At 38.6% G+C, this 15,884-nt stretch overlaps 1 protein-coding gene across 7 annotated transcripts in view; it reads left to right on the forward strand.

Annotated features, from left to right (window-relative positions):
- SANBR (SANT and BTB domain regulator of CSR) overlaps positions 1-15,884 on the forward strand; it is a 61,648-nt gene that overhangs the window by 21,979 nt on the left and 23,785 nt on the right. For all 7 annotated transcript variants that reach the window (XR_008392010.1, XR_008392011.1, XM_053667137.1 and 4 more), the window contains 3 exons: positions 5,679-5,765; positions 5,872-5,982; positions 14,089-14,212. Coding sequence is in view for 5 of the 7 variants with exons in the window: in XM_053667137.1 (XP_053523112.1) it covers positions 5,679-5,765; positions 5,872-5,982; positions 14,089-14,212 (322 nt within the window). In the remaining 2 variants the exon portion in view is untranslated. The remainder of the gene's footprint in view (positions 1-5,678; positions 5,766-5,871; positions 5,983-14,088; positions 14,213-15,884) is intronic.

Below are 15,884 nucleotides of genomic sequence, written 5' to 3' on the forward strand. Positions count from 1 at the left end.
TGGTCACAGCCATTCCATGTAGCTGACTGGCCTGGGTAAATCCCTCTCATTGATCCACCAACAGCAACCAAAGCTCAACTACAAGAAGAGGGTGTATTCAGCCCATAGAAAGGGTGTGTCTCAAGTACCCAGCTTGGGTAATGTGGAAGGCTGTACCACTGGACCATACAAGGACACCCACTACATTAGGCCACACTACCAAGACACAGAGTCAAAGCAACTCTAGCTAATATATAGAAACAAACAAGGGAGGCTGTCAAAATGAGACAAAGAAACATGGCCCAAATGAAAAAACAGATCAAATCTCCAGAAAAAGAGCTAAATGCAATGGAGATAAGCAATCTATCAGACACAAAGTTCAAAACACTGGTTATAAGGATGCTCAAGGAACATAGTAAGGACCTCAAAAGTGTAAAAAAGATCCAGTCAGAAATGAAGGATACACTAATTGAAATAAAGAACAATTTATGGGGAAGCAACAGTAGAATGGATGAACCCGAGAATCAAATCAGTGATTTGGAACATAAGGAAGCAAAATACAACCAATGATAACAACAGGAAGAAAAAAGAATTAAAAAAAATGAGGATAGTACGATCAGCCTCTGTGACAATTTCAAGAGGTCCAAAATTTGCCTCATAGGGGTGCCCAAAGGAGAAGAGAAAGAGCAACAAACTGGAAATATGTCTGAAAAAAAAAAAGTGAATGAAGACTTCCCATTTGATGAAGGAAATAGATGTGCAAGTCCAGGAAGCACAGAGTCCCAAACAAGATGGATGCAAAGAGGCCCACTCCAAGACATATTAAAAGGCCAAAGGTTAAAGATAAAGAGAGGCTTTTAAAAGCAAGAGAAAAGAAATTAGTTAACAGAAGGTTGCCAGGTGGGAGGGGGCAGGGGGAGAATGGGTGAAGAGTTGAGGGGATTAGGAAGTACAAGTAGGTAGTTAAAGAATAGCCATGGAGATGCGAAGTACAGTATAGGAAATACAGTAGCCAAAGAACTTACACACCTAACCCATGGACATGAACAGTGGTGGTGGGGGGATTGCCTGAGGGGGTAGGGGACACAGGGTGGAGTAGGGATAAAAGGGCAAAAATCAAGATTCCTGTAATAGCATAATAAATAAAATACAATTTTAAAAAAGGAGTTGACAGGTGTTTCAAATGTAATGGTGTAGGAAGAGAGAACATGCTAGGGCAATTACCAGGTTTTCAGGTTGAGCAACTAATCAGTAGTGTCATTTACAGAGAGTGGAAAGATTGAGGTGAGGGGAATCAAGAGTTGGTTTTGGATCATGTTAAAACTTTAATATATTTAATGTACTTTTAAACATCAGGTAGGATATCAGGTAGAGAGTTAAATGTACAAGTCTGAAGTTCAGGTAAGAGGGCAGGCCTTAAAATAGAAATTTAAGAGTAGATGAGATTTGAAAACATGGGACGGGATGAGATTTCCTAGCAAACCCTCCTGTCTCCATGGAATTGCAAGTGAGTATATATGTGAGATTTTTATTTTTATTTTTTCAATGAATTATATTTATTTTTTCTTTTTAAAAATATGTTTTATTAATTATGCTATTACAGTTGTCCCATTCTCCCCCCTTTATTTCCCTCTGCCCTGCTTACCCCCTCCCACCCGTATCCCCCCTCCTGCCTTAGCTCATGTGCATGGGTTGTACATATAAGTTCTTTGGCTTCTGCATTTCTTATACTACTCTTAACCTCCCCCTATTTTCTACCTACCATCTATGCTACTTATTTCCTGTAACTTTCCCCCCTTTCTCTCCCTCCCCTGCTGATAACCTTTATGTGATCTCCATTTCTGGGATTCTGTTCCTGTTCTAGTTGTGTGCTTAGTTTGTTGGATTTTTTTTAGGTTCAGTTATTGATAGTTGTTAGTTTGTTGTCATTTTACTGTTCAGAGTTTGTATATTCTTTTTCTTAGATTAAGTCCCTTTCACATTTCATATAATAAGGGCTTGGTGGTGATGAACTTCTTTAACTTGACCTTATCTGGGAAGCACTTTATCTGCCCTTCTATTCTAAGTGATGGCTTGGCTGGATAGAGTAATCTTGGATGTAGGTCCTTGCCTTTCATGACTTGGAACACTTCTTTCCAGTTCCTTCTTGCCTGTAAGGTTTCTTTTGAGAAATCAGCTGATTGTCTAATGGGAACCCCTTTGTAGATGATTGTCTCCTCTTGCTGCTTTTAAGATTCTCTCCTAGGCCCTGGCTGGTGTAGCTCAGTGGATTGAGCACGGACCTGGGAACCAAGCAACCACGGTTTGATTCCCAGTCATGGCACATGCCTGGGTTGCAGCCCAGTTCCCAGCAGGGGACACACAAAAGGCAACCATACACTGATATTTCTCTCCTTCTCTTCCCCTCTAAAGGTAAATAAATAAAATCTTTTGAAAAAAAAGATTATTTCCTTATATTTAATCTTGGGTAATGTAAATATGAGGTGCCTTGGTGTGTTCCTCCTTGGGTCCAACTTGTTTGGGACTCTGAGCTTCCCAGACTTCCTGGAAGTCTATTGCCTTTGCCAGATTAGGGAAGTTCTCCTTCATTATTTTTTTAATTAAGTTTTTTATTTCCCCTGGCTGGTGTGACTGGGTGGATTGAGCCCAGGCATGCAGACCAAAGCATCGCTGGTTCTATTTCCAGTCAGGGCACATTCCTGGGTTGCAGGCCAGATCCCCTGTGGGGGGTACATGAGAGGCAACCACACATTTATGTTCCTCTCTCTTTCTTTCTCCCTCCCTCTCTCTCTCTAAAAACCCTTCCTCTCTCTAAAAATAAATAAATAAATAAAATCTTTTCTTTTTTTAGTTTTCTATTACTTCCTCCTCTTCTGGCACCCCTATGATTTGGGTGTTGGATGGTTTAAAGTTGTCCTGGAGGTTCCTAAGCCTCTCCTCATTTTTTTGAATTCTTGTTTCTTCATTCTGTTCTGATTGACTGTTTATTTCTTCCTTCTAGTGCAAACTATTGATTTGAGTCCCAGTTTCCTTCCAGTCATTGTTGATTCCCTGTACATTTTCCTTTATTTCACTTTTCATAGCCTTCACCTTTTCCTCTATTTTGTGACCATACTCAACCAATTCTTTGAGCATCCTGAGTACCAGTGTTTTCAACTCTGCATCTGATAAGTTGGCTATCTCTTCATCAGTTAGTTGTATTTTTTTCTGGAGCTTTGAACTTTCATTTGGGCTTTTCTTTTCTTTTTTGACTCTGATAGCCTGTTACTTAGTAAAGGGCAGAGCCTTAGATATTCACCAGGGCTGGGCAACCCCTGTCTCTGTGTTGTGGCACTGTAGGTGGGGGACAGTCTGAGAGGGAACAGTGCCGCTTGTTCAGTTCTTTTATGGCTTTCAGTCAACTTCCCCTGCTACCCACAAGCAAAGTGGGCCTTTCTGGTACTGATTCCCGGGAGGGTGGGTTTGTGTTCATTCTAGGACCCTGTGAATCTCTCCAACAAACTCTCCTGTGAGGATGGAAGTTTCTCCCTCTGCTGCCTCAACCCACACAGGTTTTTTCAGTCAGGTTTTCAGGCTTTATTTCCCTGCGCTGGAACCCTGGATTGCATAGTCTGCCTTGCTCCTGAGTTGTTCCTTTCAGTTAATCTGCATGCAAATGTGGGACCGCCCAGTCCATCAACTGCCACCTCCCTGGTCTGCCAGCCACCACCTTGCCTCAAGTCCTTTCCACCCAGCTACCCATCTTTGCTCCTACTGCTCTGGATGAATGTTTCTTCTTTAATTCCTTGGTTGTCAGACTTTCATACAGTTCCATTTTCTGTCAGTTCTGGTTTTCTTGTTTTTAAATTTGTTGTCCTTTTGGTTGTGTGAGGAGTCACAGTGTGTCTATCTACACTTCCATCTTGGCAAGAAGTCCCTGTTTCTGAGTTCTCCATTTTGTTCCGTTGGTTTCTTTGTCGATAATTTTATCAGTATCACACTGTCTTAGTTGTGGTAGCTTTATATTTTTTGGTATCTGAATTCTGCAGCTTTTTCTTTCTTCGATATTACTGTCTTAGCTATTTTAGATTTCTTGCATTTCCTTATATATTTTATAATTAGCCTACCCATTTTTCTTGCTCTTGTGCACACACTTACTCAACTGCCAGAATAATTTAGGGTTAATATTGAGGCCGTAGTTTGTGAAAATTGGGTATCTTAGTAATATTGAGTCATCCAGTCCATGAACATGGTACAACCCTTCATTTATTTTAGCAATGTTTTATGATTTTCAGTGGAAAGATATTTTTCACTTCTTATTACATTTATTCTTGGGCATTTAATTTTTGGGTTCTGTTGTAAATCTGTTTTTAGTTATTTAATTTTATAATTGTTAGCAAGAGTATTGGTAAAGACTATCAAAATTTAGAGGTTCAACAGAGGAGTGTCACCAGTGACGGGTCTGAAAAGAAGGAGCCAGTGGTTGAAGGAAAGAGGGTTTCATACAGGAGGAAGTAATTAAGTGATCAAATGAGTAGAATGCTGCCACCATATAGAGTGAGATGAGGACAGAAATGTGACCAGAAATGAGGACAGTTGGATTTAGGTGACTTTTTTCCAGATGTTTTGCTCTGAACCATTGCTGGGAAATTTAGTAGTAGCTATTAGGGATAGGTAGGCTCAATAAAGGATTTTTTCCTAAGGTAAGAAATATTAGATTATGTTTATTTGCTGATCAAGATGATTCATGAGAGTAGGAAGAATTGATCATGTAGAGGGTGATCCAAGAGTTTTAGTCCTTAAGGGAAATGAGGTAGGGGAATTATCCAAGAGCTAAATACTTAAAAATGGGACCAGTGCCCTAAATCTGGATCTGGCCTTTTTTTTTTTTTTTTTAAAGATTTTATTTATTTATCTGTAGAGGGGAAGGGAAGGAGAGAGGGAGAGAAACATCAATGTATGGTTGCCTCTCGTGCGTCCGCTGCTGGGAACTGGCCTGCAGTGAACCTGCCTGCAACCAAGGCATGTGCCTGACTGGGAATTGAACCGCGATTGTCTGGTTCGCAGGCCCGCACTCAGTCCACTGAGCTACACCAGCCAGGTGGATGTGGCCTTTAATAGCAGATGTTTTGTGAGGGGAAAATGGAGACAGGATGGTACACTTGGAATTAATCACAATTAGTTTAATTAGAGTTAATTAGAAGATTTGAAGTTTAGTCATTTTATGCATGAAAATAAAGTATTAATATTCATTGAATGCTTAATGCTCGGTCTGGTTTTTTTTAATTATCTCATTTAACCCTCCTAAAAACTTATGAATTTAGAATTATTAACCCCATTTTATGAATGACAAAACAAAGTTAAGAGAGATTAAGTTGCTAAAGATTACATACTGAGTTATTGGTAGACCCAGAATTGTTAAATTTCCAAAATCTTCATTCTTGAATATTCCAGTAACAAAGGACTAAAAGAGAGGTAATATCTCAGTCTTATTTTTCTTGTGAAAATAGATTCTTGATCAATTAGTTGTCATTAAGAGGTTTATTTACTTAGAACACTAAAACTGTGTTATACATTCCCAAAAAGAATTAATAAATCTAAGGATTTATTAATCCTATTTTCTATATTTGCAGATAGATCAGTATTTGTTTCCAATGCTAGTGAGTAACTTTAGTAAAGTAATATGAAAAATTAATTTGTTGGTCATTTGTTGTTAATAGTAAACTGTTTTGTAAGAAGATTGAGAGATTATTTGATCCTGAATACTTGAATCCAGATTCTCGGAATAATGCAGCAACATTGTACAGGTATGATAATAAGTTTTTCCCTGGTAGACTATATGATGCAGCTAAATTTTTTCATTTTACTACATTAAAATTTTTTTTTGTATTTTTAAATCTCTTTTTGTTGTAGGTGCTGTTTGTGTAAGAAACTTTTAACTAAAGAAACAGAAAGAAGAATTCCTTGCATTCCTGGAAAAATCAATGTGGATCAACATGGAAATATTGTGTACATTCACATAAGGTATAGTGAAAAAATACAGCTTTTCAAGTATAAATTACTAGTGTATTTATAGAAGCATGACTACTATAAGCAATAGGATATATTTTCTGCATGTGATCCAGTTTTGATTTAGAAAGATGCTACTTTCAAAACAAAGTTGTTTTAAAGGCTTTGTTTTATTAATAGGGTAAATATCAGTAAACTTTTAAGTTTTCGAAGAGTAAAAATGGTCATACATTTATCTCGAAAGACATTCTGATCGATACCATTAAAATTATTTTGTTACACTAAGATTTTATATAAATGTTCTGTTGAATTTGACAAGAGAACCAGGTTTACTTTCAAGTGAATTTCGGTAGGGAAAATGATCTTTAAAACGGAATTTTCTGGGGAAAGCTAAGATGACAGTCTGGGTAAACATGGCTCACCCTCACACAACCACAAAAATTACAGCTAAACTATAAAACAACCATTATTCAGAACTGCCAGAAATTGAGCTGAATGGAAGTCCTACAACTACAGAATTAAGAAAGAAACCACACTGAGACTGGTAGGAGGGGTGGAGACACAGAATGGGCTGGTCCACATGAATGTATGGTGGATACAAATTAGGAGGGATATTTTGGGAACAAGGGGTCCCAGCTCCATACCAGGCCCCCAGCCCAGGATTCTAGTGCCAGAAATATAAATCCCCATAACTTCTGGCTGTAAAAACCAGTGGGTATTGAGGCTGTGGAAGACAGAAACTTCTGGATTCCCAGGCAATTCTTCTTAAATGGCCCATGCACAGCCTTATTCAGATTGACTCTCTCTGGGCTCCAGCACTGAGGCAGCAGCTTGAAAGGTATCAGAGGCATACAGGGAGGAACTAAAGTGTCTGGAATCAGGGCAAGAGCTGGGGGACAGCTTTCTCCCAGACAGAAGTGCTGGCAGAGGCCATTGTTCCTTTTCAGAGCCCTCCCCCACACAGAGCTGGCAGGCAGGCACCATCTGTGATACTCCATTAACCAGGCTCACACTGTTTGCCCCACCCTGGTGATTCCCTGATTTTTGCCCAGCCCAAATTTCAGAACCACTTAAGCTGTTTCCAGTGGCTTTTTCATACAAGTGGCTTGTCTTGGCTCATGCTTCAGATTTTTGTAAATCTCTCAAACAAGCAGCATCTGGACTCAGCAAGCCCCACACCTCTTGCTAAGTGACTCCAGGCCTAGCACTAGCAGCAGCTGTCCTTGGTTCACAGTTTGGCCTTGCCTAGGGCACCTCCAAGCACAGCACAAGTAGCAGCCATCTGCAGCTCACTTTGTAGCTTATGCCAGGTGTTTCCAGACAGAACATCAGCAATGGCTGACCTTAGCTTGCACCTCTGGGGTAACCCCAGACCCTGCTCACTCAGTGAACAGCTACACACTACATCGGAGCACTACTACTCAACCACCTCCACAAGTGAAACACTCTTGGGGAGAACTCAGCAGGCCCCAGAGCCCTACTGAGCTAAGTCCTGCTATGTGGACTGGCCCCTGCACAGCTGATCCTCCACAGTAATCAGAGGTCAGTGGTCAGTGGTCATAGGCAACCCTTGCAGCTGATTGGTCTGAGTAGAACTCTCCCATTGACCTACCAACAGCAATCAAGGCTTAACTACAAGAGGAAGATGTATATAGCCCGCATGGTGAGTGACCTCGATTACCCAGCTTGGGTAATAGGGGAGGCTGTGCCATTGGACCCTATGTGATACCTACCACATTAGGCCACTGTACCAAACCAGGGAGTCATAGCTCTACCTAATACATAGAAACATACATAGGGAAGCTGTCAAATGAAGAGACAAAAAAAAACAGGATCCAAATGAAAGAATAGAACAAAACTCCAGAAAAAGAACTAAACAAAATGGAGACAAGCAATCTACTAGATACAGAGTTCAAAGCACTGGTTATAAGGATGATCAGTGAACTTAGGGGAAGAGCAGATGTACTCAAACAGAACTTCAACAGCACTGAAAAGGACATGGAAAGCATTAAGAAAAAACAGAATTAAAGGATGCACTGAAATGAGGAACAATTTCCAGGGGAACAACAGTAGAGTGGATGAAGCTGAGAATCACATCAGCATTTGACACTAACTTTAGTTGAGTTCTGATAACCCACTACCATTGGACAAGCCTCCGCTTTTAAATCAGCATTTGAATAAACAACACCCAATCAGAACAGCAAGAAGAAAAAACAATCCACCAGAAACTGAGGGTAGTGTAATGAGCCTCTGGGACAACTTCCAGCAGACCAACATTCGCATCATGGGGGTGCTGGAAAGAGGAGAGAGAGAGAGCAAGAAATCGAAAGCCCATTTGAAAACATAATACCAAAAAACTTCCCTAATTTGGTGAAGGAAATAGACAAGCAAGTCCAGGAAGCACAGAGCATCCCAAACAATATGAACCCAAAGAGGCCCACACCAAGACACATCATAATTAAAATGCAAAAGGTTAAAGACAATGAGAGAATCTTAAAAGCAGCAAGAGAAAAAGTTAGTTACCTACTTTAAGTCAGTTAGTCTTTAAGTTAGTTAGTCTTAAGGGCATTTCCATAAGACTGTCAGCTGATCTCTCGAAAGAAACTTGTCAGGCTAGAAATGATTGGCAAGAAATACTCAAAGTGATGAAAAGCAAGGACCTACAACCAAGATTACTCTACCCAACAAAGCTGTCATTTAGAATTGATGGTCAGATAAAGAGCTTTCCAGACAAGAAAAAAAACTAAAGAAATTCATCATCACCAAAGCATTATTATATGAAATATTAAAGGGACTTATTTAAGAAAAAGGAGATTGAAACTATGAACTTTAAAAAGACAACAAATTTAGCCCTGGCTGGCGTGGCTTAGTGGATTGAGTGCTGTCCTGCAAACCAGCTCAATTCCCAGTCAGGGCACATGCCTGGGTTGGGGGCCAGGTCCCCAGTTGGGAGTGTGTGAGAGGCAACTGATCAATGTATTTCTTGCACATCAATGTTTCTCTTCCTCTCTGTCTCCCTCCCTCCCCCTTTTGCTAAAAATAAATAAAATTTTGAAAAAATAAAAATAAGAAGGCAACAAATTCACAACTATCAACAACTGAATCTTTAAAAAAAAACTAAGCAAACAACCAGAACAGGAACAAAATCATAGGTATAGAGATCATTTGGAGGGTTATCAGCTGGGAGGAGGAAGGGGGAGAATGGAGAAAAAGTTAAAGGGATTAAAAAGCATAATTGGTAGGTACAAAATAGACAGGAGGTGTTAAGAATAGTATAGGAAATGGAGAAGCCAAAGAACTTACATGCATGGCACATGGACATGAACTAAGAGGTGGTTTCTTAGAGTGATAGGGGGCGCCAGGCAGAGGGGGGCAAAGAGGGAAAATTTGGACAACTATAATAGCATAATCAATAACATATACTTTAAAATAATTTAATCTAAAAACCAAAATTAGCAAACAAGCAGAATTATAGATCCAGAGAATAGTTTGATAGTTGCTAGGTGAGAGGTGGGTCAGTGGGGATTGGTGAAAAATTGGGGATTGGTGAAGGAATTAAGAAGTAAAAATTGGAAAAAAAAAAAAAGAATTCTAAAACCAAAAAAAAAAAAAAAAAAAAAAAAAAGAAGTAAAAATTGGTAGTTTCAGAATAGTCATGGGGATGTAAAGTACAGCATAGAGAACAGAGTAGCCAAAGAACACATATGCATGACCCACGGACATGGACAGTGGTGTGTGGTTTGCTTGAATGAGTGTGGTGGGGGAGGAGGCAAAGGGAGAAATATTGGGACAACTGTAATAGCATAATCAATAACATAATTTAAAAATAATAATAAAATTGAATTTTCCCTAGTCTAGTTATTCTTCTTACTTTGTCAGTATTCCATTAATACATAGCTCTTTTTCATTCCCCTTTAAGTTCAAAACCAGTTCTCATTTTGAGTTGGAGGAAAAGTGTTGTAAATGGTATGTCTTAAGAAAACAAAAACTTTAGAATACATGAAGTCTGTCCAGAAAAAGTCTAGCCATTGTTAATATAACAAGAATGGTTTGTGCCACATCGATGTAACCTAGCAGCCAAGGAGAGTGGACTGGAATATGCGTGTGTGAGCAAAGATGACTTCATTATGCTAGTCAGTGAGGGTAGCAGACACCACTGAGTGAGCATGTGTACTGTGTGGCTGTCACATCCAAAATGACTGAGTAGAGCAACAAATATGCATCAGATTTTGCATTAAGCTTGAACATTCCTCTGCGGAAACTTCAGACAATTCAGAAGGCTGTGGGTAACTAACGATTGGCAGCTTCATCATGACAACACACCTGCTTATATGTATCATCTCTCATGCAGTTTTATGGCAAACCATCAAATCACCTAGGTGACTTGGCCCCCCTCCAGCCCATATTTGGCATCCTGTGACTTCTGGCTTTTCCCAAAACTAAAATCTCCTTTGAAAGGGAAGAGATTTCAGACCATCATTGAGATTCAGGAAAATGTGACAGGAATATGTGACAGGGCAGCTGATGGCAATTGGGAGAACTGTGTGGGGTCCCAACGTGCCTACTTCAAAGGGGGCTGAGACATCATTTTCCTGTGTACAGTGTTTCTTGTATCTTATATCTTCTTCAATAAATATCTGTGTTTTTAATATTCCATGGCTGGATATTTTGTAGACACACCTCACTCTTACATATTCTCTGATAATATTCTACTGCTAGGAATTTACCCACAGAGATAGTATTGGGTTTGTGAAAACAATAAGGACAGTTTTTGCTATATTGTTTATACTTGTAATAAAGGAAACACCCTCCCTGGCTGGTATAGCTCGGTGGATTGAACACAGGCTACAAACCAAAGGGTCGCCTGTTCTATTCCCAGCCAGGGCACATGCCTGGGTTTCAGGCCAGGTCCCCAGTGGGGACCACGTGAAAGGCAACCACACACTGATGTTTCTCTCTCTCTCTTTCTCCCTCTCTTCCCCTCTCTAAAAATAAATAAATAAAACCTTTAAAAAAATAAAGGTAACACCCAAATGATTAAACAAACTAAAATATATCCATACAATACTGTAATCAATTCTTAATGTGCAGCCTTTGAAAATAATGTTGTAAAGGAATAGACTGGTCTTCTGCCAAGATGGAGGCATAGGTGGAAACACTTTGCGTCCTCGCAAACCAAATCTAAAAAGAACAAAGTTTTAACAGTAATAAATGCAACCAAACCACACAGAAAATCGAACAATACGGAGTCTGAAAACAGTAAACCACTCAGCTAAACCAGTGAGAGGGGCGAAGCCAGCAGTGGAGCGGGTTGGGCAAAAAAGATCCCCTGAACCGGTAGGTGTGCAGGCAGCCAAGGGTGTGGATCCCAGGTGTGGGCTAGCTATGGGCAGACCCAGGGAAGAGGCGTGGCTGGCTGTGTGCAGTTGGTCGGGCATTTGCGCTCAGATAAACCAGTGAAGAGGCGAGCATTGAGACAGATCACGCAGGCCCAGCAGCACAGGGCAGCGGGCTCCCACATGGGCGCTCAGATAAACAGGCGGGGGCGAGCGGTGAGGCGGACCGGGCAGCAGAGGGGACCGCCATTGCTCCCTCTCTGACCCCGCCTCCACATACAGCATCACAAACCAGCGACCTGGGTGGCCCCGCCCTGGTGAACACTTAAGGCGCCTCTCCTCATACATAACAGGCGCAAACAGACCAAAACATGGCTCAAGAACAACTCAGAGCCCCAGAGCCAATAAATCTAAGCGATGAAGAAATAGCCAAACTTTCAGATGCACAGTTCAAAACACTGGTCATCAGGATGCTCACAGAACTGGTTGATTTTAGTCACAAGTTAGAGGAACATATGAAGGCTAAACTAGTTGAAATGAATGGTAATGCACAGGAAACCAATAGTGATGGAAAGGAAACTGGGACTCAAATCAAGGGAGCAGACCGAAAGGAAGAAAAAAATGACCAAACAGAAAAATATGAAGAAACAAGAATTCAAAAAAATGAGGAGAGGCTTAGGAACCTCCAGGACATCTTTAAATGCTCCAATATCCAAATTATAGGAGTACCAAAAGGGGAAGAGGAACAGTCACCAGTGGAAACCTTATTTGAACAAATAATAAAAGAGAACTTCCCCAGTCTGGCAAAGGAAATAGATTTCCAGGAAATCCAGGAAGCTCAGAGAGTACCAAAGAAGTTGGACCCAAGAAGGAACACACCAAGGCACATCAGAATTACATTAGCCAAAATTAAAATGAAGGAGAGAATCCTAGAAGCAGCAAGAGATAAGGGGACAGTCACCTACAAAGGAGCTCCCATCAGACTGTCAGTGGATTTCTCAAGAGACCTTACAGGCAAGAAGGGGCTGGAAAGAGGTATTCCAAGTCATGAAAACCAAAGACCTACAACCAAGATTGCTCTATCCAGCAAAGTTTTCATTTAGAATGGAAGGACAGATAAAGTGCTTCTCAGATAAGATCAAATTCAAGGAGTTCATCATCACCAAGCCCTTATTATATGAAATGTTAAAGGGACTTACCTAAGAGAAAGAAGATAAAAAAGATGAACAGTGAAAGAACAGCAAACTCAGTTATTGACAACTACACCTAAAACATAAGCAAATTAAGAGGACAGCTAGATCAGGATTGAACAATAGAAATGAAGATCACGTGGAGGGTTAGCAACAGGGGAGTGGGAGAAGGAGAAGGGGGGAGAAGGTACAGAAAATAAGTGGCATAGACAGTAGATAGAAAATAGGGTAAGAATAGTAGGGGAAATATAGAGTCTAAAGAACTTGAGACACATGTTCATGAACTAAAGGGGGGAATGATGGAGGAGGAGTGTGCAGGGTGGAAGGGAATGAAGGGGGGGAATAGAACAAATGTAATGGCATAATCAATAAAATTAAAAAATATATTTAAAAAAAGGAATATATACCTACATATAAAGTTTTTAGTGGGAAGAAGTGAAAAGAACAAACACATTGTGAAACAAAACTAGAAGCATGTTCACTAAAATGTTTACTATGGTGTTATCTTTGAGTGATAGTATTATGAATGATTTTAATTTTTTTGTGCTTGTTCTTTTTTCTCTATTAAAAAATACAAATGTTAGATTTTATATTTTAAACATTAAAACAGAAGTACAGAGAAACATATTTAACCTAATGTGAATATAGTACAGTCGACTTAAATATGTTACATTTTTCTCTACAACAATCAGGCAATCTTTACTAGTTATTGTAAGCACCTTTGATTTTATACTTTTTTGTCTTGAGACTTGGTTCACCTTTTATGAATGTCCACTCAAAAAAATGTCCACTCTGATAGCAATAACAATGAATATATTCTATATATATTATGACAGTGGTAACTATGTGAAAAAATTGATAGTAATTTCAACATCCATTTTTGTTTACTCAAAGTATTTTCCAATAGGCCAGCTATTGATAACACTTTTTAAATTGTCTTTAACTTAAAACGTGTGCTTGTGTAGTTTGTAATAACATGAGGGTATTTTGTTATTTGTTGAACTAAGGACAAAGAGCAAAAGTTTGAAAAAGATTAAGGGACTTGGAAAAAATGGGAACTTGAGTTTCATAATTCTATAGGAAATAGGATTTTAAGCCTTTGCCATTTTTAAAGTTTATCTTACTTAACTTAAAAATGTATATTTCTGAGACTGATTTGTATATTAGTATTATTACTCAATTACTGAAATTGCCTTTTGAGAATAATATAAATAACACATTAATGAAATGTTTAGAATCACCAATTATTACTGTACATCTTGTTATACAATATGTACAATTAGACTAAAGCAACATCTGCTGAAGTCCCAAACATTAGTCTACTCAAACGGTATTTAATTTATAACCCTTTATGTACCTTAGCAAAATAATTTGGCATTCATCCTTCTGTACCTTTTCCTATTATCCATCGGGGAAAAAAAGAATAAATAGACTCCAAAATGAAATTTTATCTACCATTCAATGTAGTCCATCCCACAGGCATTATTTGGGGGAAATTCTTGGATATAAGCCGTATATTTAAAAACATTTGTTTTAATCAATTGTTAATATTGCTTGCTTGTAAAATAATACAACAGTTGAGACTTTTTCCCTAGAGATAAGACTTGGGATGTTCATGAGTATTTGAATAGTCTTTTTGAAGAGCTAAAATCTTGGAGAGATGTGTATTGGCGCTTGTGGGGAACAGTCAACTGGCTAACTTGTTCGAGATGTGGTCAGGTGAGTTTGTAAAAAATACCCTGCTTTGCAAACATTGAGAGCAGGCTCTTTTGATCTGTGCTGTTTAATTAATATGTTTGGATGTGTTTTGATATCTGACATCTTTTTAAGAAATTAGTGGCAAAAACACTGATGCTATTAAATAAACATTGCTTACATCTGACTTAATTTCTCTTACTACATTTCTTCTTCCCCTTTATCATCATTGTTGAAACAATGAATGACTTGCCAAATTTTTAGAAAACCAACAGGCTTTAAGTGACCAAATACTTTTTTTTAATGGTAAAATACTGACTCCTTATTGCCTTCAGTTATTTCCAGCCAAACTTTTTTTCTGCTAGCCCATACATTTCTTTAGAAATCTAGAAATGCCTTTGTAGATAGGGTGCCACTGATATGTGCCCTTCTTGTTGTAACAGTTGTGTTTCAAAAAAAGGTTTTGTTCATTTTTTAATAAATGAAGTCTGTAGTAAAAGCACAAGAAAGCTTGCTATTTAAGGTACCCAAACTAAATCCTTTTATAGAATAAATAGACCATTGTAGGTCACAGTCATTCCTAATTAGTCTTATGTATAAATCCAGAGTGTTCTACATAAAAAATTTTTGTGAATCCCTAATGTCTCTCTACCACCAGTAATTTTCATCTCTCAAGTAATGATTTTCAGTAGAGGGAACGAAGAGCTGCTTATTAAAACCTTCAGTGTGAGATTTCTATTGGACTTATACCCAATAGACTCCTTATGTCCACACAATTTTTAAAAATTGGATTTATTGAAGTAAAATGTATGTACAGTAAAACTCACCTTTATACAGTAAAATTAATTTCTTTTCTGACATTTGACAAATACAGTTATGTAACTACCACCACAGTCAAAGCATAGACCAATTCTATCACCCTAAAAATTTCTTGTGCCCCTTCGCAGTCAGTTTCTTCCTCCACCCCAGACTCTGGCAACTGCTGATGTTTAAATGTCTTTATAATTTTGACTTTTCCAGAAAGTCATACAAATAAAATTATACCATATTTAACTTTTTAAGTGCAGCTTTATTATTATTATTTTTTTTTACTTATCAAAATGAACTTGAAATGTTTATTCACTAGGTGTTTTGTAGGGCTTTGTAGGTGTTTCTAGTTTGGGGCCATGATGAAGAAAGCAACTATAAACATGTCCTATGGACTTTCATATGAATAGAGGTTTTTATTTCTTTTGGGTAATAACCTAGAAGTAGGTTAGATGCTGGATTGAATAGTAAATGTAAGCCTGTTTTCCCAAGTCTCTGAATTTACATTCCTCTCAGCTTTTAAATTTAATTTTATTTAGTATATTTAGAGGAGAAGGGAAGAATATAAAAAGGGAGAGAAACATCAATGTGTGATTGCCTCTCAAGCACCCCCTACTGGGGACCTAGCCCACAACCCAGAAATGTGCCCTGACTGGGGATCAAACCAGTAACCCTTTGGTTCACAGGCCCACGCTCAATCCACTCAGCTACAGCAGCAAGGGCTGAAATCTATTACTTTTATAATTAAATCTTTATAAGTTCCTTCAACAATGATTCAAAGTTACTCCATAGTTTTCATTAATACTAATACTAAATATTTACCTTAATAATATGTCAAAGAATAATTGAGGCAAAATTTTATTTCATTATTTTCATTGAAAACTTTGTG

Source organism: Artibeus jamaicensis, unplaced genomic scaffold (assembly GCF_021234435.1).
Source record: "Artibeus jamaicensis isolate MK-2021 breed Jamaican fruit bat unplaced genomic scaffold, CSHL_Jam_final contig_465, whole genome shotgun sequence".
NCBI lineage: Eukaryota > Metazoa > Chordata > Mammalia > Chiroptera > Phyllostomidae > Artibeus > Artibeus jamaicensis.